The 25451-nt window shown below is 68.9% G+C and overlaps 1 protein-coding gene across 2 annotated transcripts; it reads right to left on the bottom strand.

Annotated features, from left to right (window-relative positions):
- Positions 1-6746: 6746 nt before the first annotated feature.
- On the bottom strand, positions 6747-18238 carry CHRNA4 (cholinergic receptor nicotinic alpha 4 subunit). Of its 2 annotated transcripts, none has more exons than XM_041732970.1 (6): positions 18147-18238; positions 16719-16870; positions 14353-14397; positions 14149-14258; positions 9187-10531; positions 6747-7110 (listed from the first exon to the last, which is right to left on the bottom strand). In XM_041732970.1, exons 1-6 carry the CDS (start codon positions 18223-18225, stop codon positions 6985-6987), a joined length of 1857 nt encoding a protein of 618 aa, XP_041588904.1. In that variant the 5' UTR covers positions 18226-18238; the 3' UTR covers positions 6747-6984. The 2 variants fall into 2 exon arrangements, with proteins under 2 accessions (XP_041588904.1, XP_041588905.1); XM_041732971.1 differs by lacking the exon at positions 18147-18238 and adding an exon at positions 17126-17187.
- Positions 18239-25451: the final 7213 nt, after the last annotated feature.

Raw genomic sequence — 25451 nt, 5'->3', positions numbered from 1 at the left:
CCACGGGGCTGCTCACTGCAGGGCGGGGTGTCCCAGGGCCCAGAGTTCGGCCCTGCCAAGTGGAGTCCAAGGCTCCCCCCAGTCTCCCTTGAGCCCCCGTGTCCTGGTGGTGCGGCCCCAGGCCCGGCCCGGACACGGTTTCTCAGCTGCACTTTGACCCCCCGGGTGGGGGCGTCGAGCACGGCACCCAGCCCTCCGTCAAACACCTGCTGACGTCACCTCCTGGGCCCAGCCAGGCCTCGGGGGCTCCCCACCTCCCTAGCAGCCGTCACAACGTCCAGCTCACCTCCCAAGGACTTGGCCCCATGGGGACCCCGGCCTGCTGGCTCCGTGCCTCGTCCCTCCCACCCCCTCCCCACTCCCCACCCCGCAGCCTGGACATCACAGCTGCTGCCAGAAGCACCCAGGGCCACACCTACCCCCCCACCTGCAGTGGGCCTATTACCACCACGTCTTTCCCTACATACACGGAAGAACTTGGGAGGGGCGTCCGTTAGCTGCGGAGGCCAACGTGGGCATCCGAGGTGACGGTGGAGCAGAGGCAGAAACGGGGGAGCGGGGACGGGAGCGGGACACCGGGAGGCCTGGACCACAGCACGCCCAGAAACGGCAGGTGGCTCGGGGACAGAGAAGGCTGAGCCCACGGCCAGGGGGGGGGTCAGCTCCCGACGGGGGCTGCTTCGGGGGAGGGGGGGCTGGACTCTGAGCGGGGACCCGATGGCACCTGGTGTGTGTTCTACGTGGCCCATGGGTCTGACCTCCGGGACCTCGCCCATCGTCCCCTGACACGGAGGTGGGGGTGGGCTGCTGGCTTGGCTGGGGAGGGAGGCAGGGGGCCGAGCCCTGGGGGGCGGGAGCGGCCTGAGACCGGTCTGGGCGGGAGAGCAGCTTGTGGGTGCCCCCCGGGAGCCACGTGCAGAAGGGGTGGGAGTCTGGGGCTCATGGGGACAGAAGCGTGGGGGCCGCCATCTCACAGCGATGGGAGCCTCGGGCTGGCTGTGGGTGCCCCCGGGAAGGGCGCTGTCGGGGGGCCGGGGAGCGGAGCCGGGCGCCTCTTCCGGGAGCTGGCGTCCAGCAGAGAGCCCAGCCCGAGCAGGAACCGGGTCCCCGCCCTGCCCGCCCCGACGTGCCGCTGGACTGGAGACGCAGCATCCCTGCCGCCCGCCCTCCCGCCCTCCTGCACCCCCGTGTGCTGACTGCACGTGTCACGTGGGCCGCTGCAGCACCCCAAGCCCTGCGCACACGCACGCACACGTGTGCCCGAATGTACTGCCCCACACGTGTTCACAGGCGGCACCACTGTCAGGTCCAGGAGACAAAGTGGCAGGGACACGTCCCCTTCTGCCCGCGGACCTGGACATCACACCTTCAAAGAGGGAAGGATGGGCGGTAATGACACGAAGCCAGAGCTACCAGCAATGAGCCAGCGGGGCGGTGACGGCCGCCCGGGAACCTGAGCGGCAAGTCAGCTGGAAGACGTCTCCCCGAGGTTCAGAAAAAGTTGAAAAAGGGAGAATGTGTCAGCATCTATGTGGCGAGAGGAAAGGGGCGGGGAGTGAATGAGGACCGGGAATGTTGAAATACGTGATTTTTAAAAACCGGAGGATTGGAGAAGATCGGAGACTTCACAAAGGCCAAATGGGTCAATTCCTAAAATCCACCCTTAGAGGGCGCCCGGCTGGCGCAGTAGGTAGGTGGAGCCTGGGACCCGAACTTGGGCCGCGAGTTCAAGTCCCAGGCTGGGCGAGGACGTGACTTAAAATTAGAATTTTAGGAGCGTCTCGGTGGCTCAGTCGGTGAAGCGTCTGACTCTTGGTTTCGGCGCAGGTCCTGTCTCAGGGTCGGGCAGGGCGTTTGCGTGAGGTTCTCTCCCTCTGACCCCCGCCCCCCAAATAAACCACCCTTGGATTCTCTAATGCAAAACACGACAAAGATCATGGAAATACTCCTTAGACGTCTTTCTGCAGAAGAATGAGTCAGCTCGATGTCCCGGGAGCATAATGACCCAGAGTGTTGAGGAAGCAAGACTCAGATTTCAGATCCCCTGGAATCATCACCGAAATGAGAAGCCTGCGAGGACATGCGCGAGTGCTCGGAGCCTCATGGGAAACGAGACCCTCCTCGGCAGCCCACTTGGGGGGCTTCTGCAAAAAGGGCCGAATAACCAGGAATCAGACCCCATACGTAGCAGACCCACAGGCACTGGAACACGTGATGGGATTCGCTACCAGGTGAACAGTGGAGCTCTCCACACGCACAGGTCACCACGGTTCTAGGTCCTTCCGCGTGGCTGGTGTGGGCGGCCAGGTCCCCGAAAGCAACCAAAGCGCTGGCTCCCCTGGCGATGGGCGGTGTGGGATCGACCTATTACTCTTAGGACATTTGGGAGCAGCCACCAGGAGGGAAAAACAGAACGGACAGCCCTCGGGATTAGCCGACAGGGCCAAGTTTTCTCTCACGGGTCGGGATAGAACGTGTGAACAGAAAACAGAAACGGCTTCAACCTGTCCCAGCGTCGCGGAAGTCACAATAAATGTGAGTGAGCTCGACTCATCAAGACGTGAGCTCTCCAGACTGCGTCGAGAGGCAAGAGCCAGCTTCTGCGTCTCGCGGGACGGAGCGGCCAGGACCGGACGGACGCCCGCCCCCAAGGCCAGGGGCTGGACGGGGCGGCCGCTGGCGTTCGGAGGCGCTGCGGGGACAACTGGGCGCGGAGTCAGCAGCACCGACCCCCGCTCCCCTCACACCACGCACGGAAACTAACTCCAAACACGCCGCAAACGGACACACGAAAGCTGACACAGAACTTTCTGGAAGGAAACACACAAGCACACGCCGCCTCGGGATGAGCAGATTTCTTAGGAGCCGTAGGCGGTAACCACAGCAGGAACAGTCATAAAATGCGCCTCATCGAAATTAAAAGCTTTTCTTCAAGACGCCATGGAGAGAGTGAAAAACACAGCCAGAGACGAGGACGGAGTATCCACAACCACGAAGAGGGCGCCCTGCACACCCACCGGCCAGCGAGCCGCGCCGCGCCCCAGGGAGGGGCCCGCAGCCGCGACACTGGCCCAGGGGTGGGGGTCAGGGTGGCCGCGGGGGCGCTCGGGGGTTCTCAGCTCCTCGCTGAGACCGAAGCACCAGGCTCCCGCGGCCCCGAAATCCCACCAGGCGTGCGGCCCAGACACGCGAACACGTCCCCGCAAAGACGCGTGTGTGAGTGTGCGAGGCAGCATGAGCCACCACAGCGCCGCACACGAGACCACCCGCGTGTCCACCAGCGGATGGACAAATGGCGGCGTGTGCGGGGACTCGAGCCATCGCACACACAGCTGCGGGGGACCGGCCCCAACACGCTGGGCCGAAGGGCCACCCGCAAAGGAGGATCGTCCACCAGGTTCTAGAACACGCGAGCTTCCAGAGTGACGGCGGCCGGGCCGCGGTCTCCCGGGGAGGGGCGGGGCTTCCTGGGGACGGAGATGCCCCGTCTGTCGGCTCGGGTGGTAGCCACGCGGCGTCCGCAGGTCCACGGACCTGAGCCAGGTTGGCCGTGACACGTGGAAACTCACCCCAGAGGAAGCCGAACGGCTCCGTCATCGTCAGAAGAGGTGGACCCAGAACACAGGCAGCGCCAGACTCGAAGGGGGACGTTTGCCGGGAGGACAGCCCCCCTCCGTGTGACCAAGCAACGGGCGGAGAGGACGCGGCCACCCTGGAGCGACCCTGCAACACCAGCACCCGCTCAGGAGTCGGGAGGGAAAGTAGACCCGAGACGGGTCTGCAGAGCCCACAGCAGACCCCTCCCCGACCCACCTGCCTGGCATTTCTGGAACCTTCCCCGCGGCAAGCCACACCCCCCTGTCCAGCACGCGCTGGGCCCCAAACAAGTGTCAAGAATGTAGAACCGAACTGTCTAGAGTGGGATTGCGGCAGGAGGCCGCACGGGACGCCGGGAAGCTGGCCCAGCTCAAGAACACGCAGCAGAGCCGGTGACGCACGGCCGGTAAGAGGCGGCCTCACGGCGGAGCTGCAGGAATGCAGGTGACCGCGCGGCGAGCCGCGTCCCCCAGGCCAGAAGCCGCGGGGGGCGGGGGCGGGCAGGCAACGGGACACAGCGACCGGCGAGCCACCGACCACAGCCCGCTCGGCGGGTGCACGCCCTTCCCTGCGCGGGGCCACCCGCCACCCGCGACCCGCGGAGCGACCAGCACGATGCAGACGCAGCAGCCTGTGCTCTCGGCAGGGCCACAGAGCCCGAGGGACCCACTGAGGGTGGCTGCGCGAAGGTCAACAGCGGGCAGGGCGGGGAGGGCGCCCGGTCGGCCCGTGAGGGAGAGCCGTCAAGCTGCGGCGTCGGGCGGTGCGCCCGGGACCCAGGCTGCGGCGACCTGCCGGCACCTGCTGAGCCATGCCACTGCCGTGTGGTGCCAGCCGAGCGCAGGTCAGGAAACCCGGCCCCGAGTTCCCGTTTTTATTCAGAAGAAGGGAAAATTCTAGACTCGAAAGGACCAGAGCCCAGGCCGTAGGAGGGTCAGGTGAGCGCTGCAGAGGCGCACCCGGGGACACGAGCCCGAGGGTTCCGGCGGGAGCAGCTTCCACCGCGGGGCCCACAAGGTCTCCTGGAGGCGCCGGCGCCCTGAGCTCTGCGTGCCGAGGCCGGTGAGCCCTGCTGGCCCTGAGCCGTCCAGGGTGGGGACAAGCGGACCTGAAGACACTTGGGCCAGGAAAGCAGAGGCACATGGTCACCTGCACCCGTGACCGAGCAGCACAACGGCTGTGCCCACGGCCATGTCCGCCTCCGCCGTGCGGGCGACCAAGGGAAGCCGCGTGCAGCCTTGTGCGAGGGCGGCCCTAGCGCCCCAGCCAGGGCGGCCGGGGGCGGTGGGACCGGCTGCTTTGGGCAGCGCAGGGCCCTCGGTCACGGGCTGCCCCTCGTCGCCTGGACCCGGCCCCGGCGCAGTGGGCAGGCGACAGTGGCTCGGGGAGGGGTGGGGCCCGGCCACCGCCAAAGTGCCAGTGCCGCTCCTGGGGACCGCGACCCCGGGCCGTCCCTCTCCTGGCCCCTAAGGCCCCGGATGTCCTCGTGACACCCGATCCCCATATCCACACGTGGTTAACGGGAAGGGAGAGGAGAACCCGCTCACGCCGCTGAGCCGCGACACCCGGAGCGGGGGACGCACACGGGGACGCCGCCCTGCAGCTTCTGGTACGAGTTCAGGGCAGACAGGACAGACGCTGGGTCACCGCAGGGCTGCGCCTTCCCGGCCACGGCGGCGTCAGTGTCCCTTGTGCCCCGGGCCCGGGGGCCTCCGTGTCGCACTGAGTGGGAGACTCACTGACGGGAGGGCTGGAGAGCAGGCGCTCGGCCACCTGGGAAGCCTGCCTCCATGCAGAGAAGAGCCCTGCAGGCACACACGCAGGATGGTGGCTGCGGCTCGCCGGGCGCGACGGGAACCTGCGTGTTCTCGAGGGGATTCTCAGACGTCGATTTTTGAGTCAAAAAATCAGAACCAAACAACAAAAACAAGGAGAGAGACGCCTGCAGCAGCACCGTGCTCCCCTCCCGCCCAGGAAAGCACATGGGCGGCCGAGCGCCCGGGCCCCTCCCCGCAGCCCCCGCCCGCGTGGACGGAGGGAGGTGCTTCCGGGGGACCAGCCGCCCAGGGGCAGGGGCAGGTCACGGCCCCCTGGGGACCCACATGCCCTGGGGCTGGGAGGCAACCTCGCGGGATTAGGATCCTGGGCTCCCTGCCCCGCCCCTGGGCTCCAGGACCTTCCGGGCCCCAGCTGGGGTCCATGCTGCGCAGGTGCCCCGGGGGGGCGAGGGTGTGGCTGCCCCCAGCCGACCCGCACCCCAGTCCCGCAGCAGCCAGGTCCATCGGACGCTCAGTCTGCGCTGGGCTCTGAACGTCGGTATCCGCTCCGCTCTCCTGACCCGGGCACCTCTGGGCAGGGAGAGGGCTGCGGGCCCAGTTCCCACCTGCACCCCTGAAGTAAGGGGGTCTGGGGAGGTGGGGTTTGAGCATCAACGGGGGGCCCAGACTCCTCAGCCTCCTGGGCCTTGTCCCCCGTGAACGTCCTCACCCCCCTCCCTGGTACTCAGGGCTTAAGGCCTCTGAAGAACCCGGGAGAGCCCACCCCACATGGCTCCAGGGTCGTAGGGGGATGGCACCAGGTCCCAGGCTGGGGGCCCCTGGGCTTCCTCGGCTGTGCTGGCCACCGTGGGGCGCCCCCACCCCCGTGACATTTCTCAGGCGCCCACACTGCCGAGGGTCCCAGGGTCAGCCGGGTCAGCCGTCCCCAGCGACCCCTCACCACGCTGCCGTGTCCATGCTTCGGGCGGGCGTCCAGGGGGCTGTGCACAGAGGGAGCCTGGGAGGCTCAGACACGTGCCCCGGAGCCCCTGGGACTCTGGCCGCCAACCCCGGCCCAGGACTTCCCAGGACCCAGGATGGCAGACGTCCTGCGACCCCTCAGGCCTGCCCAGGCCCAAGGACTCAACCCTCAGCACAACACTCGCCTGGTTCCTAATTTACCCAGAATAACACAAAACATCCCTGCTCCCCCCGCCCCCCAGGATGAGATGTGAGGGTCTGCCGCCAGGCCCTGGGGTCGTCCAACGGAGGGTGCCAGGCCGGGGTCGGAGCCCACAGGGAAGAGGGGCATTCGGGGCTGGGGGGCTGGGAGTAGTGCGCCCCGGGACCGCCGGGCAGACGCGCACCCTGGGCAGGAAGCCACCATCACCATGCTCCGGATCAACTTTAATAAGACGTGGGTGGGACTCAGCCGTCCAGGCGAGAGGCCAGCAGGGTCCCCCGGGGACAGTGGCCCTTGCCAAGGCCCCCCTGCAGGACGCAGAAACTGGGGGACAATTTGGCAGATGGCACGACCCCACAGAACACAGCAGTCCCTGGACGGCTGGACCCAGACCCCCGGTGACCTCCCCAAGCCGCTGCCGGGCCTGCGGGTGCCCGCCCCGCCCCGCTAGATCATGCCGGCCAGCCAGGGGGGCAGGAAGAGGCCCGCGGTCCCCAGCAGGCAGACGATGATGAACACCCAGAGGAAGATTCGGTCGATGACCATGGCCACGTACTTCCAGTCCTCCTTCACCTGCAAACAGACACACGGGTCACCGCCCGCCTGCCGCCCCCGGCCTCCTGCCACGGGTGCCTCCTAGAGCCTGACGACCCTGAGGCGGGTTCCGTGTCCCCTCCTTGACACGGGCCAACCCCGCGCGGCGACCCCCTGCTCTGAGGTGGCCGGCGGAGGGGCTCAGGGACGTGGCTGCCCAGCCGAGGCCCGCCCTCGCTGGGTCCACCGCCACCCCGGCCGGGGGTCGGAGCTGGGCCCACCTGACCTCACCTGCCCGGGCCCCGGGGTCCAGGCTGCCTCACGGTGGAATCCGCTCTCACTGCAGCACGCTGGGAGGGGCCCCGTGGGAAGCCGCCCGCGACCCCCAGTTAGCAGATGAGCACAGCCAGGCCCAGACGGGGGACGCCCACACAGCCTGGCCCTCCTGGGTCGGCGGGTCTCCTAGCTCTGGCCCTAAAGCGCCTCCAGGGTGGGGGACACGAGCAGAAGTGGGGGGGCAGGCACAGCGGGCAGGCCCCGCGTGGGGCAGAGCTGCCAGGAGCTGAGGGAGAGGCCCGGCCTGAGGTGGGTCCTGCACGCCGAGGCCAGAGGGCAAGCGGGGAGGTCACATGCCGCCCACTGAGCAGGGGCCCTGGGCCACCCCCCTGGGGAAAGGCCGCGGTGCGCCCACGTGCACCCGCGGACCCCGTGGCACAGGGGGGCTGGGGCGGGCCACGGTCACACACCCCAGGCCCCAACCAGGCCGGGCGCTCCTCGGCCCTGGCTCCCGAGCCCCCTCCTCAGCCTCCCGGGCCCCGGGGGATGGGAAAGGACGCAGCTCGGGGCTCCGGAAGGGGTGGCAGGGTGCAGAGCGCTCTCCGCTGCCACCTTCTGCTGTTTTTTCATGGAATCCGAGACTCCCCGATGGTTTAAAACCAAGCCGACACCGGAGAGCAGGCAAGGTCACTTATAAATAAAAAGTCCGTGCAGGACCGTCCGTTCCGGGGCGGCCGAGCTGCAGCGGCCTCCGCTTTGTCTCTGGTCCCCTGCGTGCGTCCCCCACCCGAGGATGAAAGCCTCGTGGACAAAGCCGCCCGAGCCTCCGAGGCCCGTCCCCGGCCGCACTTCGCTCCCCGGGGCCTCCGCCGCCCGAAGCCAGAACCAGGTCGCGGCGGCCGCACGTGCCCCGCACACAAACGAGGGGCTGGGCCCGGCCGCCGAGCGCCACCCGCCCGCCCGCCAGGCTCCCCGGGGTCCGGGTCACACCCTGAGTGGCTCAGGGCCGCTGCCCGCTGCTCAAGAGCTGCAGCAAAATGAGGTCGAGAAGCAGCTTCTCCCAGGCAGACCTTCCAGAAACCTCCAGAATGGCTCCCCTGCCTCCTGAGGTCCAGCCGGGCGTCTGGGGAAGCGGCTCGGCCGCTCGCAGGGCCCCCTGGGCGGTCCGGGGCTGTGACCGCGGTGGATGCAGGGACAAGGAGGAGCAGCGTCGTCATGGCAGGACACGGCCGACGAGGACCGGGGGGACGCCGCGGGGCAGGGGCTGGGCCCAGGGCAGCCTGCTCTCCCTCCCCCTGCCCGCCCCCCGACCCGAAGGCTGCCCCCCAGCCTGGACCTTTGCAGACACCCCACGTCCCTCCTGCTGCCCCGGGTCCCCAGGGCCCAGCTCCTGCAGCTCGGCCGTATTACCGCCCCTTCTCCCCAGCTTGACATGCGGGGTGCTGGCCCCCGAGGCCGGGCTGTCCCCCAGACACAGCCCCTGCCCTTCCCCTCTCCCGCCCCTGCCCCGGGGCACAGCCCCCTCGTACCTTCCCAAAGGCACTCCGGTGGCCAGGGACTTCCCAGGCCAGGCCTCCCTGTGCCTGCAGGCTCCCCGCCCTGGTGACACAGGACGCCCCTGCCCGCACCAGCCACACGGGGCCCCAGGGGCCACCCGCAGGTATTGGATGCTCAGGGAGGAGGGAAAGGACGGGTGGGGGGGCTGCAGGCCCCCCAGAGCTCCGGGGCCCAGTGCTGGGTGTCGGGGGCCACGCCCTCCTCCCGAGAGGAAAGGAAGCAGCGTCCCCCCAGGGACAGCGCCAGGGACGCCTCCGGACTGAGCCACAGGCGGACACTTACCGAGAAGTCTGTGTCCTCGGCCTTCAGATGGTCCGCGATGTACTGGACGCCCTCCACCGCCCGCGTCAGGGCCGGAGACAGGGGCAGGTGCCGGGGGGGCACTTTGGTGCCCCGGGCTTTGGGCACGGCGCTCGGGGACGGCTCCTTCTTGCACCTGCATTTGCAGGGAGAGGGCTGCTCTGGGGCCGGGAGCTCGGCCGAGCTGGCCTTGAGCAAGGCGGGGGAGCCGGCCACGGGGCCCCCAGCTTCAGAGGCGGCGGCGTCCTGGGGACCGCCGTACTGGATGCTCCGGGACCGGCAGCGGACGCCGTCCTCCGCCCCTTCGGGAGGGCCGGACACGTGCTGGACACTCAGGGACCGGGCTTTGGTGAGGGGGCGGCAGGAGTCAGGCGAGGGGCGGGGGCTCGCTTCCTCCGCCTCTGAGGGCCGCAGAGCAGGGGCCTGGCCCGAGGGCGACGTGCAGGCCGGCGGGGGCTTGGCCGGCTCGTCCACGGGGCCGCAGAAGGACGGGGAGCGCGAGGGGCCCCGGCTCTGGGTTCCGCTCGGGACGCCGGGCTCCCCCTCGGGCTCGGGCCAGAAGCCCGGGGCGCTGGCCATCTTGTGCATGGACTCGATGAGCCGCCTGCAGTTGTCCTTGACCACGGACGGCCGCTTCATGAAGAGCAGGCGGGGCACGACGTCCAGGAAGACCCGGCGGACCCAGGCGGGCATGGTGTGCGTGCGCGGCGAGCGGTGGTGCACGTTGAGCACGAAGACCGTGATGACGATGGACAGCGTGACGAAGATCATGGTGAAGAGCAGGTACTCGCCGATGAGCGGGATGACCAGCGAGGTGGAGGGGATGATCTCGGTGATGAGCAGCAGGAAGACGGTGAGCGAGAGCAGCACGGAGATGCACAGCGTGATCTTCTCGCCGCACTCCGACGGCAGGTAGAAGACGAGCACGGTGAGGCAGGAGATGAGCAGGCAGGGGATGATGAGGTTGATGGTGTAGAAGAGCGGCAGGCGCCGGATGACGAAGGCGTAGGTGATGTCCGGGTAGACCTCGGCGCAGCACTCGTACTTCCTGGTGTTGTAGGTGCCCACGGCGTCCACGATGACCCACTCGCCGCTCTCCCACAGGTCCAGCTGGTCCACGCGGCTGTGCATGCTCACCAGGTCTATCTTGGCCTTGTCGTACGTCCAGGACCCGAACTTCATGGTGCAGTTCTGCTGGTCGAACGGGAAGAAGGTGACGTCGATGCTGCACGAGCTCTTGTAGATGGCGGGGGGTGTCCACTGGACCCGGCCGTCGTAGAAGAGGTGGGCCTTGGTCAGGTGGGTGACCGCAAAGTCCCCGTCCGCGCTGCGCAGGAAGAGAGGGGCGTGAGACCCACCCGCACCGCCGCCCAGCTCTCTCGCACATTCTTGCTTCACAGGGGAGCAAAGAAAGGGAGGCCACCGGCCAGAGTCGGGGCCCGGGGGCTGGCGGGTCGTCCCGGGCGCGTCACCCATCCGCCCCCGCTCATCGCGCTGCCCTCCACGGCCCAGGCCGCCCCTGACACAGCCGCTTGTTGGTGACCATGGTGGTTGCTCGGCGGGTCGGGCAGGGACTGGGGCCGTGCACCTGCCAGCACTAAGGGAGGAGGCGCCTGGTCCCTTCCTGTCCGGGAGCTGGGAACCAGCGGGCAGCCTGGAAGGGCCTGAGGTCGGGGAGCTCCTGTCCTCGGCGCGACTCTGCAGACGGAGCCCCACGCTCTCCTGCCCCTCGGCCCAGGGCGGAAGGCAGGGGGATGGCTCCTCAGAGGGGCTCGGCGCCCACCACATCCCCATGTCCCGTCCCGGTGGGCTGGGGGCCAAGCAGCCCCTCCTGGGACCCAGCACGGCCCGCCTGGCCGCTCATGCCATGCAGGCGTGAGGGCACAGGCACGACAGTGGCTGCCGGGCAGCACGCCGCGGAACTTTGCCAGGTCCCCCGGGACAGAGCCGAATGCCCTGCGGGCCACCCTGGGGGCCGAGCAGCCCCGCGTCCCGCCACAGACCGAGCGTGCCAACACCTCCGAGCACCTTCAGTGCTCTCTCTGCATTATCCCCCCGGCGTGCGGCTCGAGCTCGGGGGAGACCCCAGGCCGCCTGAGCAGGAAGGACAGGGCCCCTCCGGCCACCCGCCCTCAGCCTCGGGGTGTTGGTGCCGTCTGGGGCCAGGTGGGTGGCAGGCTGCAGGGCTGCCGGCCCTGGCCCCGGGCTTCCCTCGGTGCCCCCACAAGGACACGCACGGCCGGCGCATGGGAGCCCAGGGACACCTGCTAGCAGCCACCACCCCAAGCCCTCACCCCTCACCCCTCAAGGGCTCCGGGAGTCGGCCCGGCCCTGCTGCGCAGCTGGAAGCCCCTGGGTGCCAGTCGGGGTCCCCAGTAGGTGTAAGCTGAGCTGTCCGCTGCCCGTGGGTGGGGCCCACGGTGGAGGTGGTCGCTGGCCCCATGGCTCGGCTCTGAAGTGCTGCTGGGGAACCTCCCCACAGCCTCACGAGCCCTAAGGACAGCACCCACGTGCCCCACGCTGCCTTGGAACAACCCAGGGGCACCGCCGCTGAGCCAGGGAAGCTGCCCAGCCGGGCCCCAGTCCACCCTGGCTGCCAACTGCTCCCCTGGATGTGAGTCAGGTGCCCCACCACGGCCTCAGAACCCGGCCTTCCGAGCTGCCTGCACCCCTGCCTCCCACACCCACCACAGCCTAGAAGCCCCCAGCCCAGGGGCCACCTCCCCACGCCTGACATCCAGCTCAGAGGCCTCCGATGGCCTCCGTGCCAATCTGGTCCTATGACCTCCACGAGCCCTTCTGCACTGACGTCTAGGTCGGCGGCAGGTGGAGACCTGCAAATGTATCCACGGAGGAGCGGCAGGGGCTGTCCACTCAGGACCCACAGCTGGACTGAGTGTGGGACTGAGGCTCTCAGGGGGTTGCAGGACCGTCCCCCCAGCAACATCGCTCCAAACCCACAGCCTTGCTCTCTGAGGCACAGAGCAAACATGGCTCAGCAAACATTCTGCAGGGAGATGAGAGGCTCCAGCCAGCGCGAGCTCAGGTAGCCCAGATGCCCCAGGAAAGGCAGGGAATGTTCCAGAAGTTCACTGAAAGCAGCCCCAGGACTGGGAATCTGCGCCCGGGTCTCGGGGGTTCAATGCCACAGACAGGATGAGAGTTTTCTCCTGGGGCACAGCCCACTGACCCCCATGGCCGTGGCCCCCGACCCGTGCCCCCAGCCTGGACCTGGCCCAGATCCCCGAGACACCTCCCAGGAGGGCCTCCACCCCGGGACTTGAGGTCTGGACCTGCGGCCAGACGCTCCCCGTGAGGCAGCATCTCACGTCCACCGCCCACTTGCTCTCTGAAGGCAGCCGAGCGGCCGATCTCGCCCGGGGCCTGGGTTGGAGGCCCCAGCTGGGCGGGCTGAGGCGCGGGGCAGGGGAGAAGGCGCTAGGACGAGGGGGCACACCTCGAGCACGTCCGACCTCGGCCCTGGAGCTGCGGCCCCAGCAGAGCAGAGGAGCCTTCCTGGCCCCGGGAAGCCCCGTCCGCGGGGCTGTGGGAGGCCTCGCGAGACCCTCGGCCCCAAGTGGACAGCAGGGCCTCGCATGCACAGCCTCCAACCGGGGCCCCCGCAGCCATCAGATAAGCCAGCAGCCGGGCTGACCCCTGACCCCCTCAAGCCCACGGCGGCCTGGTCAGCAGCCCCCCGCTGCCCCTGGACACGGGCCCGCTGGTGGCTGTGGCCCGGCCAGCGTCGGCCCCGCTCGGGACCGTCCCCGGACAGCGTCTATGCCGACCTCGACCCAAGGGGGGTTGTGAGGCGGCCGCCCCGCTCTCTGGGCCGCAGTCCCGGGGTCCGTCCGGGTCCCAGGCCGCTTCTCAGCCGGCACCGTGTGCCCAGGGCAGGAAGAGCTCGCGCCGCAGCACGATGCTCCCGGCGTCCCAGGACGATGACGCCACTACGGGGTCTCTGAATCGGCCCCTCCGGGAAACGGGTGCTGGGGCGGGGGGCGGGGGGCGCTGGGCGTGGAGCCCAGGAAGGCTGGGGCGGCGGGGGGCCCCCAGGCTGGTGGTTGGGGGGCTGGTTGCAGAGAGCAGGGAGCCTGCCCTGAGGGAAGAGCGGCTCACGGAGCGGACCCCCCCACCCCCCACGCGGCCGAGAACCATCAAGCTCTCCCCGCGGCCGTTCCTGGAATCAGTTCCGTTGGGAGAGGAGCCCAGTGGTTGTTAATCAAACAGCAGCGCTTTATAGGTCAGGCCCAGCGCCCGGGGCCTGGGGGGCGGGGGGGGCCCAGGGACCTGAGTGCTTCCATCTGCTTGATCTCTGAGCCCCAGGCGCTGCTGGCCAGGCAGGGACTCAGGACTGGGGACACAGGAGGGCCCGGGAGCCCCCAGCAGGGGTCCCGGGAAGGACAACCGCAGCCCCGGCCTCGGCCACGCCCGCCAAACGCGGGCTTCCCGGCGCAGAATAAGCCGCGGACGTGAGCAGATTCAGAAGCCACCGCGTCCCGGGAGGCTGCGTGCTCGGAGCGTGACCGAAGGGGCCGGGGAGGGGTCTGGGCCGGGGAAGGTCCCCAAGGCCGGTGGGGGGGGGGCGGGGGGCAGTCTGGGAGCTTCCTGCGGAGAGGACGGTGCCCCCTGCCCGCCCGGTGGGGACTGACCCTGAGACCCCGGCCCACGCTGCAGCAGGGACCCCGGCCCCTGCCGCCCACTAGACCCTCCCCCCCGCCCCCCCCCCCCCCCCCCGCCCTCCCTGCTCCCTCCTCTCCCTTCCAGAGGCTTCAGCACTGGCTCCCGAGGGTGGAAGGGGGAGGGGGGAGGGGGAGGAGGGCGGGCGAGCCCACACAGGCACCGCCTCCTGCTCACGCCTGGATCCCCTGCGTCACCGCACGTGGACACAGGTGCCTGCTGCCCCAACCGCTGACCTCCCCCCGCTGACCTCCCGGGGCTCACTTGTTGTAGAGGACGATGTCCGGCCGCCAGATGAGCTCAGAGGGGATGCGGATGGAGGTGACGTTCTCGTAATCGGCAGGGTCCCAGCGCAGCTTATAGTCGTGCCACTCCTGGGCCAGGACAGGGGGAGGCCGCGGTGAGGGGAGGGCGGGGGGGGGGCTGGGAGGAACCAGGGGTGGAGGCCCCCCATCCCCGCTCACTCACCTGCTTCACCCACACGTTGGTGGTCATCATCTGGTTCTTCTCATCCTAGGACACAAAGGTCAAGGGCAGCTGTGACCCCTGGGTGTCTCCCCTCCCTTCCTCTTTCTCCCTCCCTCTCCCTCTCCCTTTCCCTCTCCTTCCTCATCTCTCTCTCTCTCTCTCCCAGCCCTGAGTTTCTTCGCCCACAAAGACAGGCCTCAGTTGAACATGGGGAACAGGTGACCCTAGGAAGGAGTGAGTCCCTCATCCCTGGAGGCAACCAAGCGCAGATGGTCAGCCCGAGGGGACGCAGAGGCAGGAAGAAGGACCCTGAACCTTTCCAGAAGGACAGTGGGGACACGGCTTATCTGACTTCGCAGGTGGCCCGGGCCTGGCCCTCCCCCAGCCACGGTCAGTTGAGGGGGGTGCACAGAGGGCCCCCAAGCCGCTGGGGGAGCGCCTCCCTCCTGGACCCCCGCCCTCCTGGGTGGACCCGCCCGGCTGGTCTGCAGGCTCCTAGGGGAGCAAGTACCTGCCCCTCCTGCTGCCATGAACGCGGCCCTGGGATGCACAAGGTCCCACAGGCTCAGCCTGAGACAGCGGCCCCTTTAGGGCCTTTAGGGCCGGGGGGCCGGGGGGTCCGGGGCCTCGGGACCCTGAGGTGGACGAGTAAGGGGCTGGAACCGGGAGGTGGAAGCGGGAGACCCACTGGCTCCGTCTTGGCCACCGTGGGGTCACCCGTCCAGGTGGGGAGGTGGACCACACGTGCTGGGAAGTCCCGACCAGCCAGTGTCCCCACTGACCCCCGACTCCCGCTGGCTAGTGGGGCATCCGACAGTGTCTGCGGGGGAGCACGACAGGCCGTCCCCCAGGGGGTGAGAGCCCAGCACGTGCTGAGGCCTTTGGGAGGACACGAGACTCCACGCGGGGACACGGGGCCTGAAGGGACGGGAGCCCCGGGGTCCTCACAGCCCCTCCGTGGGATCTGTGGGATCCGTGGGGGCTGAACGCCAGCCTCTGGGAGCCATAGCCACGCCCCAGCCCCCTGGGCACCCACTGGAGAGGGGCTGGCCGCTGGGGGCAGGAGCGCCCGCCACCCACAGAGGCCTCCCCCAGAGAGCAGCTGCCCGCGGCTCTGCCCCACGGGGAGGGGGCTGCACAGGGGTGGGGGCCGTGCCTGTCACGGCCCAAGCTTTCCCCTCCACAGCCCGCGGCCAGGAGCGCAGGCCACCGGGCAAGACCACCGAAGCCAAAGAAATCCAGGGGGCCATCGAACGGGATCGGCGTCCAGAGCCTGCACGGGCCGGGGGGTCTGGGGGGTCTTGAGCCCCAAAGGCGCAGGCCTGGGCCCTGCCCTCCCACCTCCCCAGGGAGACGAGGACGAGCTCCCTGTCGGCCAGTTCAGGGAGGGGGGACGGGGCCTCTTGCCACCCCCAGGCCCTGCCCTTGACCCTGCCTCCTCTGAGCACCCAGGGTGGGCCACCCAGCGGCCTGAGCACGTGCCCCACCCCAGCTCTGCGGGCCCAGCTCCGAGGGGCAGGGCCCGGCCGGCTTCCCAGGGCCAGAAGCACCCAGATTCCAGGCTCCCTGAGGCCGTGCGCTCGCCCCGCCTGGACACAGGCCCTGCAAACGGACAGTGTGCGCCACCCCGACCCCCCACAGACGTGGCGCGGGCCTCGGGCCACCGGCCAGGATGTGTGGAGGCCGCTCAGCAGCTGGCACACACGGCCCCGGGCACGGCCTGCGCCCGCTCCATGCACACGGCCCGCGTGAGCCCCGCGTGTGCCCCGTCACCATCTCCTGGGCGCGCTGGCGGCGGCGCAGGGAGGGGACCAGCCCCGAGGGGCCCAGGGGAAGGCCAGTCGCTGCGGCTGACGTGGCCCCTGCGCCCCTGAGCGGCAAGAGCCCCGGGGGCACAGTCCCACCGCCACTTCGGCCACGTCTGCAAAGCCCGGGGGGTTCGGAGCGCTGCACCCCAGGCACCAGAAGCACAGGGCAGGGCCCCCTCGACGCCCAGGTCCAGGAGGCCCGAAGGTGCCAGTCGGGACACTGAGGACAGAGCGACCGGTGTCCCCTCACAGGGCCACAGACGGCCCTGCTGTCCGTGCAGGGGGCCGTGGGCCTGCCCCCGGGGCCCCTCAGACGCGGCTCAGCGCAGCTCACAGGTGAGGAGCTCGGGGCACACCCGGTACCATGGTGGCGCCCGTGTACCATCAGGGCCTGCTGGCCGCCCCCTCCTCGGGCTCCTCCACGGGGGCACGTGGGTGGTTCGGCACCAGGCCCGCCTCCCCTCACGCGGGGGTGCTCGGGGGTGCTCCCCAGGGCGAGCCTCCGCTGCTGCGGGGACGCCGAGGCTCCGAGCGGCCCGCTCCGCCCCCCGCACCTACCACGTCAATGAGCTGCGCGATGGACAGCCCGAAGTGGACGAGGACCACGTCGGAGATGTTGGCCACGGGCCGGGACCACTTGTTGTAGCCAGAGAAAAGCGTCTTCAGCAGCCGTTCCTCCGCGTGGGCCCGGGTCTCCACGTGGCTGCTCACTGTGGGGACAGAGGGTGGCAGGCGTCCAGGCGGGACAACCAGCCCTGGCTTCCTTCCAGTTCCACCCACCTCAGGACATTTGCACATCCTGCCCCAGCCCTGGCCTCGGTTTCCTTCCTGTTCTCTGGGTGGAAGTGTAACCTCCTCAGGGAAGCCCTTCCAGACCCCTCAGACGCCTGCACTGCACCCCAAATACAGACAACCCTGCACCCCAAATACAGACAACGGAGCTGCTGGGCGCTGACTCGGCTTACTCTCACCAGACGGGCCTTCGGGCAGGAGGGGCTGAATCTGCAGCTACTGGCTGACTTCTGAAAACCTTGCCTGGACGCCCAAGGTGAGGGTAACCGCAGGACTCCCGGGGTGGGGGCAGGCCCGGGTGGGGAGGCCCAGACTGGGCGGGGGTGAGAGCCTGCTTCCTGGGGCTGCAGCAGCCCTGACTGATCACCCAGGACCCCCTGTTCTCTGACAGCCGGCCATGCGTCAGGGGTGACCCCATGCACTCTGCTTCCTGGGGAGGGGCCGCTCTGGTCCAGGCCAACCCCCTGGACCCCTGCCCCGGGTCACCGCATCAGGAAGGGATTTGGGGATGGGAACAGGGTCCAGGTGCCTGCCCCCGGCCCGGCCCTGCTCACCTGTGAGTCCTGCATGGGGTGCTAAGGGGGGTGCACAAGCGCCCTAGGTCAGTGTTAGTCCCCCCCACCCTTCACTGCGCCCCCAACCTTATTCTTCCGGTGGGGGACCACTCCTCCCTGGGGAGGCCGAGCGCCCAGATTCCCTCCATCGCCCACGACCAGCCCAGGGATGGGGGTGCGGGCGGGGGGCTGTGGGAGCTGGGGCTGCAGCTGTCCCGGGAGCCTGGGGGCGCAGAGCAGGGGCGGGGGGCGCCGCCAGGGCCGGAAGCCCCCTCTGCTCCCCCAAACCGGGAGGCGGCTGGGGTGTCTGCAGGGAAATCTGCCTGAGGATGAAGAAGGAGCGACGGCCCCGCCTCTCTCCGCCCAACTTGGAGCTGCCGGGTCCAGTCCCCAAAGGGCCGCCCCCGCCCCACCAGCCCCTCTCCCGGCTCCGGCTCCAGCTCCGGCTCCGGCCCGCCCGTTGACTCCCTCCTGGCCCGGCGGCCCCCAGGACAGCCTCTGCGTCTGGGGGCGGGGGCCTCCGCGGCCACCCCGCTGCGCGCACCCGCGGCTCGGACCGCAGCCCGGGCCTCCCCCTCCGGCCCGAGGTCCGAGGCCGCCTGACGGGGAAGCGGGGCCCGCCCGGCGCCCCGGAACTCACCGGGCAGGAAGCCGGCCCCCAGCAGCAGCAGCAGCGCCGGCAGCGGCGGCGGCGGCGCCCCGGGGCCCCCGAGCTCCATGGCGCACCGAGCGGGCTCTAGACGCGGGCGGCTCCCGGCTCCGCCGCGGCCCCGCTCCCAGCCCCGCGCGCGCCCAACTTCATGCCCCCGCGCCGGCCGCTCCGTCCGTCCGTCCGTCCGTCCGCGCTCCTCCCGCGGGGCGGGCGGCGGCGACCCGGCCGGGAGCACCGGGCTGTGGGCTCAGCGGCGCGGCCCCGCCCGGCCCTGCCCGCCTCCAGCCGGCGAGGAGGGGGAGGGGGGAGGGGAGGGGAGGAGGGGAGGGGAGGGGAGGGGGAGGGGGAGGGGAAGCGGGCGGGACGCGGCGGGGAGGGCGGGGGCAGACCACCCGCCTGGAGGGGGCGCGGAGGCCGCTCGGCCCGCAAAGTTTCCGGGTCCCCGGGGCTGGGGACGAGCGGCCGCGGGGGCGACAGTCACTGCGAGCGCGCGGGGCCGTCCTGGCGCCCGGCTGGGGACCGCGCACACGGACCTCCGCGCCCGCCCAGCCCCGCGCCCCCCGCCGCCCGCCGGGTGGGCTCGCGCTCCCCGGCCCGGGCGCCCCGCAGGCGCCTGGTTAACCCCATCGCCCCCGCCCGCGTCGCAGGCTGGAAACCACAAGCCCCTCGTCTGCGTCCCCGGCGCGGCGGGGAGGACCACGCGGTCGGCCTGGCCCCCGCGGACGGGAAAGCGGCCGGTGGGGAGTCCAGGCGTCCTGGGCACCCCCGGGGGGAGGGCGAAGCGGCCCCGCAGCCCCGATCCCGCCCGGGCCCGCGCTGTGGACACGCTGCGAGGCGGAGGGGCAGGGTCTCGGCGGCTGCGGGGCTGCCGGGCGCCAGCGCGCAGGTCCCGCGCTGCCCTGGCGGGGGCTCTGCCCGGTGGGGGCTCTGCCCAGGTGGGTGCAGGTGCCCGAGGCCGGCGGGGAGTGGCCGCTTTGTGCGCGCAGCCCGGGTCTGCGGCGAGGAGAGGGCGCCGCTCGGCAGAAACGCCCGCGGCCACCGCTGCGCCGCCCCAGAGCCCCGACTCGGACACCCCGGGCACCGGGTCAGCGATGCGCGCAGAGCGGAGGCTGCAGACGTCCGCGCCCGCCCTTGAAGGGGCACCATGTCTGCCAGGAGCCCCTGCCTCCCTCCCCACGCGCGCACACGCGGGGGCGCTCGGGGTCACAGGCAGCAATCCCAGGGGCCCCTCCCCCCTCCATCGCCGCAGACCCCTCCCAGCTGGCCTCCCTCCCCCAATCTCCTGCCCCTCCCCGTCCCCCTCGCCTCCCCATGTCTCCTTCCCCTCCCCCGTTCTCCCTCCCCATCTCTCCTGCCCCACCCCCATCACCCCCTGCCCCTCCCCTCCCCATCTCTCCTGCCCCCAGCCCACCTGCACTCCAGGTTGAGCTCTTCACACCTAACACACCTGCTCTGAGACCTCCGGGCCGGCCTCAGCAGTGATAGGCAGTTACCCTATTCCATGGGCTCCTGTTCTCCCTGCATCGGGATGAGGAGGTAGATGCACAGAGAGGTTAGGCCACATGCCCAAGGTCACGCAGCAGGCACAGGGTTTCCAACCCAGCCCACCTGGCTTCAGGACCTTCAGTCCTTGGGCAGAGCGTGTCCCAGAACTGGCCTGCGGCCCTTCCTGAGATGGCCTCCTGGTAGCACCCCACGGTCTGTCATTTCCTGGGGCCAAGGGAAGCCTGGACTGCCTTGCCCAGCACGTGGCTCTCCCTCAGAGACCCCCCACAGACCCCGGGCCTGGTCTGGTTGGTGTCCTGTTCCTGCAGGTAGGACCCCTCACACCTCCCTCCTCCTTTTCACAGCCAGCAGCCCCCCAGCAGTGCCAGACCCTGGATTCCTCCAGAATCTCCACAAGCCAGCTCCATGCTCATCATGAGAAGGTTCACCGAAGCTGATCAGAGTTGGGTCGACCCAGGGGTGGTGCACAGCTGAGCCCATGCCTCACCTGGAGCAGGCAAAGGCCTCCTCCTCCCCAGGACACAGGCCACAGGAGGCTCAGAACCTGACAGAGGCTCCCACTCAGAGAGGGGACCAGGGAGGGGACAAGCGCAGCAGTTGGGAGAAGCCGTACGTAGCCGTACCCCGTTTTCACGTCCGGTCTAGAGAAGTCCCCTGTGCTGCCCCAGAACGGCCCTGCTTGGCCGCCTAGAGCCAACTCCATATTCCTTGGTTAGTAACAAGGTCGGCCGTACTCAGGGTCCTTCCGGGAGCCTCTTCCAACCATCTCAGCATCCCTGTGAAGCAGAGGTCACATGATACTCGTTTGTCGACCTAGGAAGGGGAGCCATACACAGGCTTGTCACCAGCTGATGAAGTGACCTTTGCTTTGTCCCATTGTCCCACCGTAGCAAACATGACACACCTCTGGGGATGAGAAGCAATTATTCCTCAGGACTTGGTAAAGTTGGGGCTCTTGCAATTGTCAGGCTGGGGTCAGATGAGAAAGGTTGGGCATAGGGGGCTTCAATCTGTGAAGGCTTCCTGGAAGAAGGAGCACACAGGAATGTAGTTTCAAAGACTCCTGAGGAGGCTCCAGCCAGGCCCCCATCCCCGGGCAAGGGTTTGGAGTCAGCCTGGCCTCCTGGCCCGCAGCAGGTGCCAGAATGGCTACGGGGCGGGGGGTGGGCACAGGGAGAGATCCCTTGGCTGTGGGCCGGGGCCTGCAGCAGTTCGCAGGCCAAGTCAGCTCTACCTCCTGTCCCTTCATCTCGACAGCTCCAGCGGCCAGGAGGGTGGCTCTTGATGGCCATTCCTATGGGCGAATCCAGGCAGGGGCCCGGCGGAGGCCAGCAGGCCCGTCTCCCTGGTGCCCGGGGCCAGTCTCTGGTGGACTGGGCCCTGTGGCTGGCGTGCGCACGCTCACGCACATCTGTCCAACCTCATTTGGCTTTCCCTGCAGATTTGCTAATGCAGCAAGATTAATCGGGTCTAACTCATTAATTTGCCAGGCCCTCCCTCCCCACCTGCACCCGCTGGAAAGCCCTCCTTGCGGGAGCCTAGAAATCATCATCGTAGCGGAATTAGACTTACTCCAGGCCCAGCCCTCCAGCTGCTCTTCAGACTGCTGTCTCAGTGGAAAGGAAAAGCCCCAATTGACAAACAAATGAGACCAGCCCTGTGTCACACAGCCTTTGTGGCAGGAGCCCTGTGTCCTCCAGGGTGATCCCCGGTGGGGGCCAAGGGGAGGAAGGATGTGGGGCTGGGTCCTCCAAGACCCGTCCCCAGACTCACCCCCAGCCAGTGTCGGCCAACACCAAGGACTGCTACCGGCAAAAGTGGAAGGTCATCTCTGCAGGAGCAGCCTGGCCCCCTCCCTCCCATGGCCCTCTCCACCCTCCACCCTGTCCCAAGGACATCTCCATGGTAACCAGTTGGTGGCAGAAACAGGGATTTGAATTAAAGGTGGGAGATTCAGCGGGGCGCCCAGTCCCAGCAGCACGGAGAAAGAGGCATCCAGGCCCCACCTTGATGGGGGCTGGGACGGGTCCATCAGGAGCAGGACCTAGGGGGCTCCAGGGGACCCCCGTGAGAAGGGGGCAGCGCTGGCAAGCTCAGCCTGGATGCGGGGGTCCAGCATGTACCCCCACTACCCTAGGAGACCTCCAACCTTTCACGAACCACATCCTCCATCACACCCCAGGCGACACCGTTCCTTTTTTTTTTTTTTTAATTTTTATTTATTTATGATAGTCACACAGAGAGAGAGAGAGAGAGGCAGAGACACAGGCAGAGGGAGAAGCAGGCTCCAGGCACCGGGAGCCCGACGCGGGACTCAATCCCAGGTCTCCAGGATCGCGCCCTGGGCCAAAGGCAGGCGCTAAACCGCTGCGCCACCAAGGGATCCCAGGCGACACCGTTCCTGATGTCTCTCCGTTCTTTCTAGGGTCAGCAGATCCTTCAAAACCCAAATATCCCTAAGGAAGGGGGCACACGAAAAGTACAGTCAGTGCTCCACTGTAAAGGAACATTTTGGAGGTGTTTTCCCTTGCTCCCCCACAATCTACCCCAAAGCCAGGCTTTGTTTCTCTCCCTAGGACTCCTCACCACCAGATGGGGTCTCCCCCGACCCTGCACCTCTGCCAATAAAGTAAGTTCAGAGGGAAGGCTGTAGGCTTTGTACACAGTGTCTGGCTTTTAGTACAGTCTGGGTAAACATGTTAAATGCAAGGATGAATGGATGGGTGGATGGTGGAGGGTGGGTGGAGAGTGGATGGTGGGGGGTGGATGGTAGATGGGTGGAGGGTGGAGGGTGGAGGATGGGTGGTGGATGGGTGGATGGATACCTAACAAAGGGCATAAGGAAAGCCAGGCCCAGAGTGGGCCCCAGTTGTGCTTCCCATCGACCCCACTGTGGCCTGGCCCCTGTACACTCAGGCTGAGAGGATTCAGGTGTTTGGGGTTGGTCCTGGGCTCACGACAGGTGACATCTGCCTGGAGGGAGGAGTGGTCAGGCAGGAGCAAGGACGCTGGGAATGGGGGACCCCTTTCACCTCATTGATTCCCTGTCATCCATCAGGAGGGGGACAGGAGTGAATCAGGATTTAATGGCTCTCACTGGGCCTGGCAAGGCCACCCGCCCTCAGGTCGGGGGTCGTGCCTGCCCCCTGGCTGCCCTTGAAGCACTCGTCCCAGCGGGTGATGCATCGTGGACCGACCCCACCAGGGCCCCGGGCTGGCGCTGGCTGCCCTCTCCCTGGGGCCTTGAGCTGGAGCCCCGCAGCAGGAGCCCTGGCCCAGCGCACACGGCCAGCGACACGGCCCCCTCCACCCCCGCCACGCCGACCACCCGCGGAGCCGAGTCCTCTGGGCCGGGAGGCTCCCCCGCCCACCTCCCCGCCGCCGCGTGCTCCCGGCTCTCAGCACCGCGGACAGCTCCCGGCCCGGCCCTGGCCCCGCCCCCGCCGTGGCCCCGCCCCTCCCGGCCCCGGCCACGCCCCGCCCACCCCTTACGGACAGCGCCTCGCGGGTCCCTGAAGGCCTCGCAGGCGGGCGGAGGGGGAGGGGGGGGAGGGGGAGGGGGAGAGGGAGGGGGGAGGGGGAGGGGGTCGCTGTTGAAAGACCCTCGGATGCTCCCCGGGGAGAGGAGGGGGCGGGGCCGGAGGAAGGCGGGCCGGGCCCTCCGGGACCAGGCCCCGAGCCCCACCTGGAGCCGGGCTCGCCCTCGACTCTGCGGGATCTGCTTAGACGGAGAATTGATCCGCGGCCTGCTGGCCTCCCGCGTAGCCGCTGAGCGTGGCCGCCCCCGCCCCCACCCCCACCCCCGCCCCCACCCCCCCCCCACCCCCACCCAGCGCCCCTGCCGCTCTGCTAAGCCGCCGATTCTCTATAACACACCCCGAGGAGGCTCCAGCTCCAGCGAGAGGCGCAGAGCCGGGGAGCTGGGGCTTGTGCGGAGGGCAGTGACCCTGGGCTCCTGGGCATGTCGCAGCCGATGCCTCCCTGGGCCTGTCTCCCCAGCTGCTCAGTGGGAACAGGAACAGTCCCCAACCCAGCGGCTCAGTGCGAGGATGGAGACGGGGCCAGCTGGCCACTTGGGACCCGGCTTAGGGTGCAGCAGCTGCTGAATTGGGCCACCACGAAATGGCCGCTAAATGGCTCTTCTTTCTCAGGAGGAGGATCTCTGTGTCGGCCGCCGAGGGGCGGCACACGGGGTCGCACCCCAAGGGCCTTCAGAGCCCAGCCACGGAGCTCTCAGGCCAGGCCGCGGGCAGCACGACCCAGAGCTGCACCTTAGCCCTGTGGGCCCTGCCCCCTGCCCCGTGTCCTAGGGGCTGCAGAGCCACCCAGCAGCTTCGCGCCCAACGCAGGGGCCGAGCCCCCACCAGGGCTCTGTCCAGGGGCCTAACCCAGGACCAGACAACAGGCCCCTGGACGCACGCCCGCCCCTCGTGCTGGCAGACACACCGAGCCCTCTGGCTGCGGACCCGGAGCAGACTTTGGGACAAGGAGCGAGTCCAGCGCCGTGTGAAGAATTGCATCCTGATGGCTGTCGGCACAGAAAAGCCCTTTGTCCGGGCCAGCTGGCCGCCTGCTGGTTCCTCGCGTGAGCCTTCGGGGCGGATGTGGACATCCAGGAGGATCTAAGCCGTGTTCCTGGAAGGAGGGGGTCCTAGAGGAGGGGGCAGGCTGGTCACAGGCTGGCTGGCTCTGCGTGCAGAGGGAGAGCAGAGCCGGTGGGAGACGCTGTGGCCCTTCGGGAGAACGCTAGGTCCTCCCCGCAGAGCCTCCCCCGTCTCCCTCCCCTCCAGGTCAGCTCCCCCTCTCTCGGCCCCAGACCCGGCACGGGGCAGAGAAGAGACTTCTGCAGTTTCAGGTGGAGCCCCGCCTGGGCCTGAGACCCCCGAGGCCTGGCCCCTTCCGGGCCGATGGACACACCACATCCGCACACGGAGAGGCCCTGAGCCCAGCAGCCCTGATGTCAGCACCGTGTGTGGGGCCCCTCCTGAGGGCACAGCGGTTCGTGGGTTCTGGGCTAGCCCAACTCTGCTGATCCACAGGCAGCCCCAAACCCTTGGCTGTGGGCGTCCCTCTCCCCCACCAAACCCTGAGACCCTGGGGCAAGTGGCTGCGGGGAGCTCCTAGAGGAGGGGCCAGGCCATGGTGCATCCTGCCCCAGGGGCATGGGCATGCCCACACAGCCCCACTGAGCAGCCCCAGGGCCTCCAAGGGAGGAGAAGCATGCCCTGAAGCTGGAAACTGGGACTTGATCCTCAAACACTGGCCCCACCTGCCAGGGAGGGGAGACAGAGGCCGAGGCCTCGCTCAGGCTCCCACTGGCTCCGGCACGGGAGGAGGGCTCTGCGGGAGGAGGGCTCTGCTACCTGCAGGTCGGAGGCAGCCGAGGCCCTCCCTGGCTTGTCACCTCTGCCCCTGGGCATGTCCCGGGCTCCACCTTTGGAGAGGCATGGGTGAGCCATGGGGGCCCAAGTCGGGAGACTGAGGCCCAGACCCAAGCCTGCCCGCCCCCTCCCAGGAGAGGAGCGAGGGCAAGGCCACCCCCAGCTCAGCCTCCGGCCCACAACATGGGGGTGCAGCCCTCGCCTCCCTGGCTCTGAGCAGGGATGTCAGAAAGCTCCCTGCTGCAACGGACACGGGGCAGGGGCGTCAGTGCGGCTGTCCCAGGACAATGGCCCTGAGGAGCCCCCACGCTGACACCTGCTGCCCTGTCACCATCTCAGGCCCCTTGGGGAGCCCCGTGGTCGGGTGGCCTGTGGGCCAGGCTGGATCCTCCGACAGACCCTGTGG

Source organism: Vulpes lagopus, chromosome 18, assembly GCF_018345385.1.
Source record: "Vulpes lagopus strain Blue_001 chromosome 18, ASM1834538v1, whole genome shotgun sequence".
In the NCBI taxonomy this organism is placed as follows: domain Eukaryota; kingdom Metazoa; phylum Chordata; class Mammalia; order Carnivora; family Canidae; genus Vulpes; species Vulpes lagopus.
This window is presented reverse-complemented; position numbering and strand designations above follow the sequence as displayed.

Coding starts and splice junctions, on each gene's coding strand:
- CHRNA4 (XM_041732970.1), bottom strand. CDS start 18,225: ATGGAGCTCGGGGGCCCCGGGGCGCCGCCGCCGCCGCTGCCGGCGCTG. Junction 14,259..14,352: donor CCAACGTGTGGGTGAAGCAG/GTGAGTGAGCGG, acceptor GTCCTGGCCCAG/GAGTGGCACGACTATAAGCT. Junction 10,532..14,148: donor GACATCGTCCTCTACAACAA/GTGAGCCCCGGG, acceptor CTTCCTGCGCAG/CGCGGACGGGGACTTTGCGG.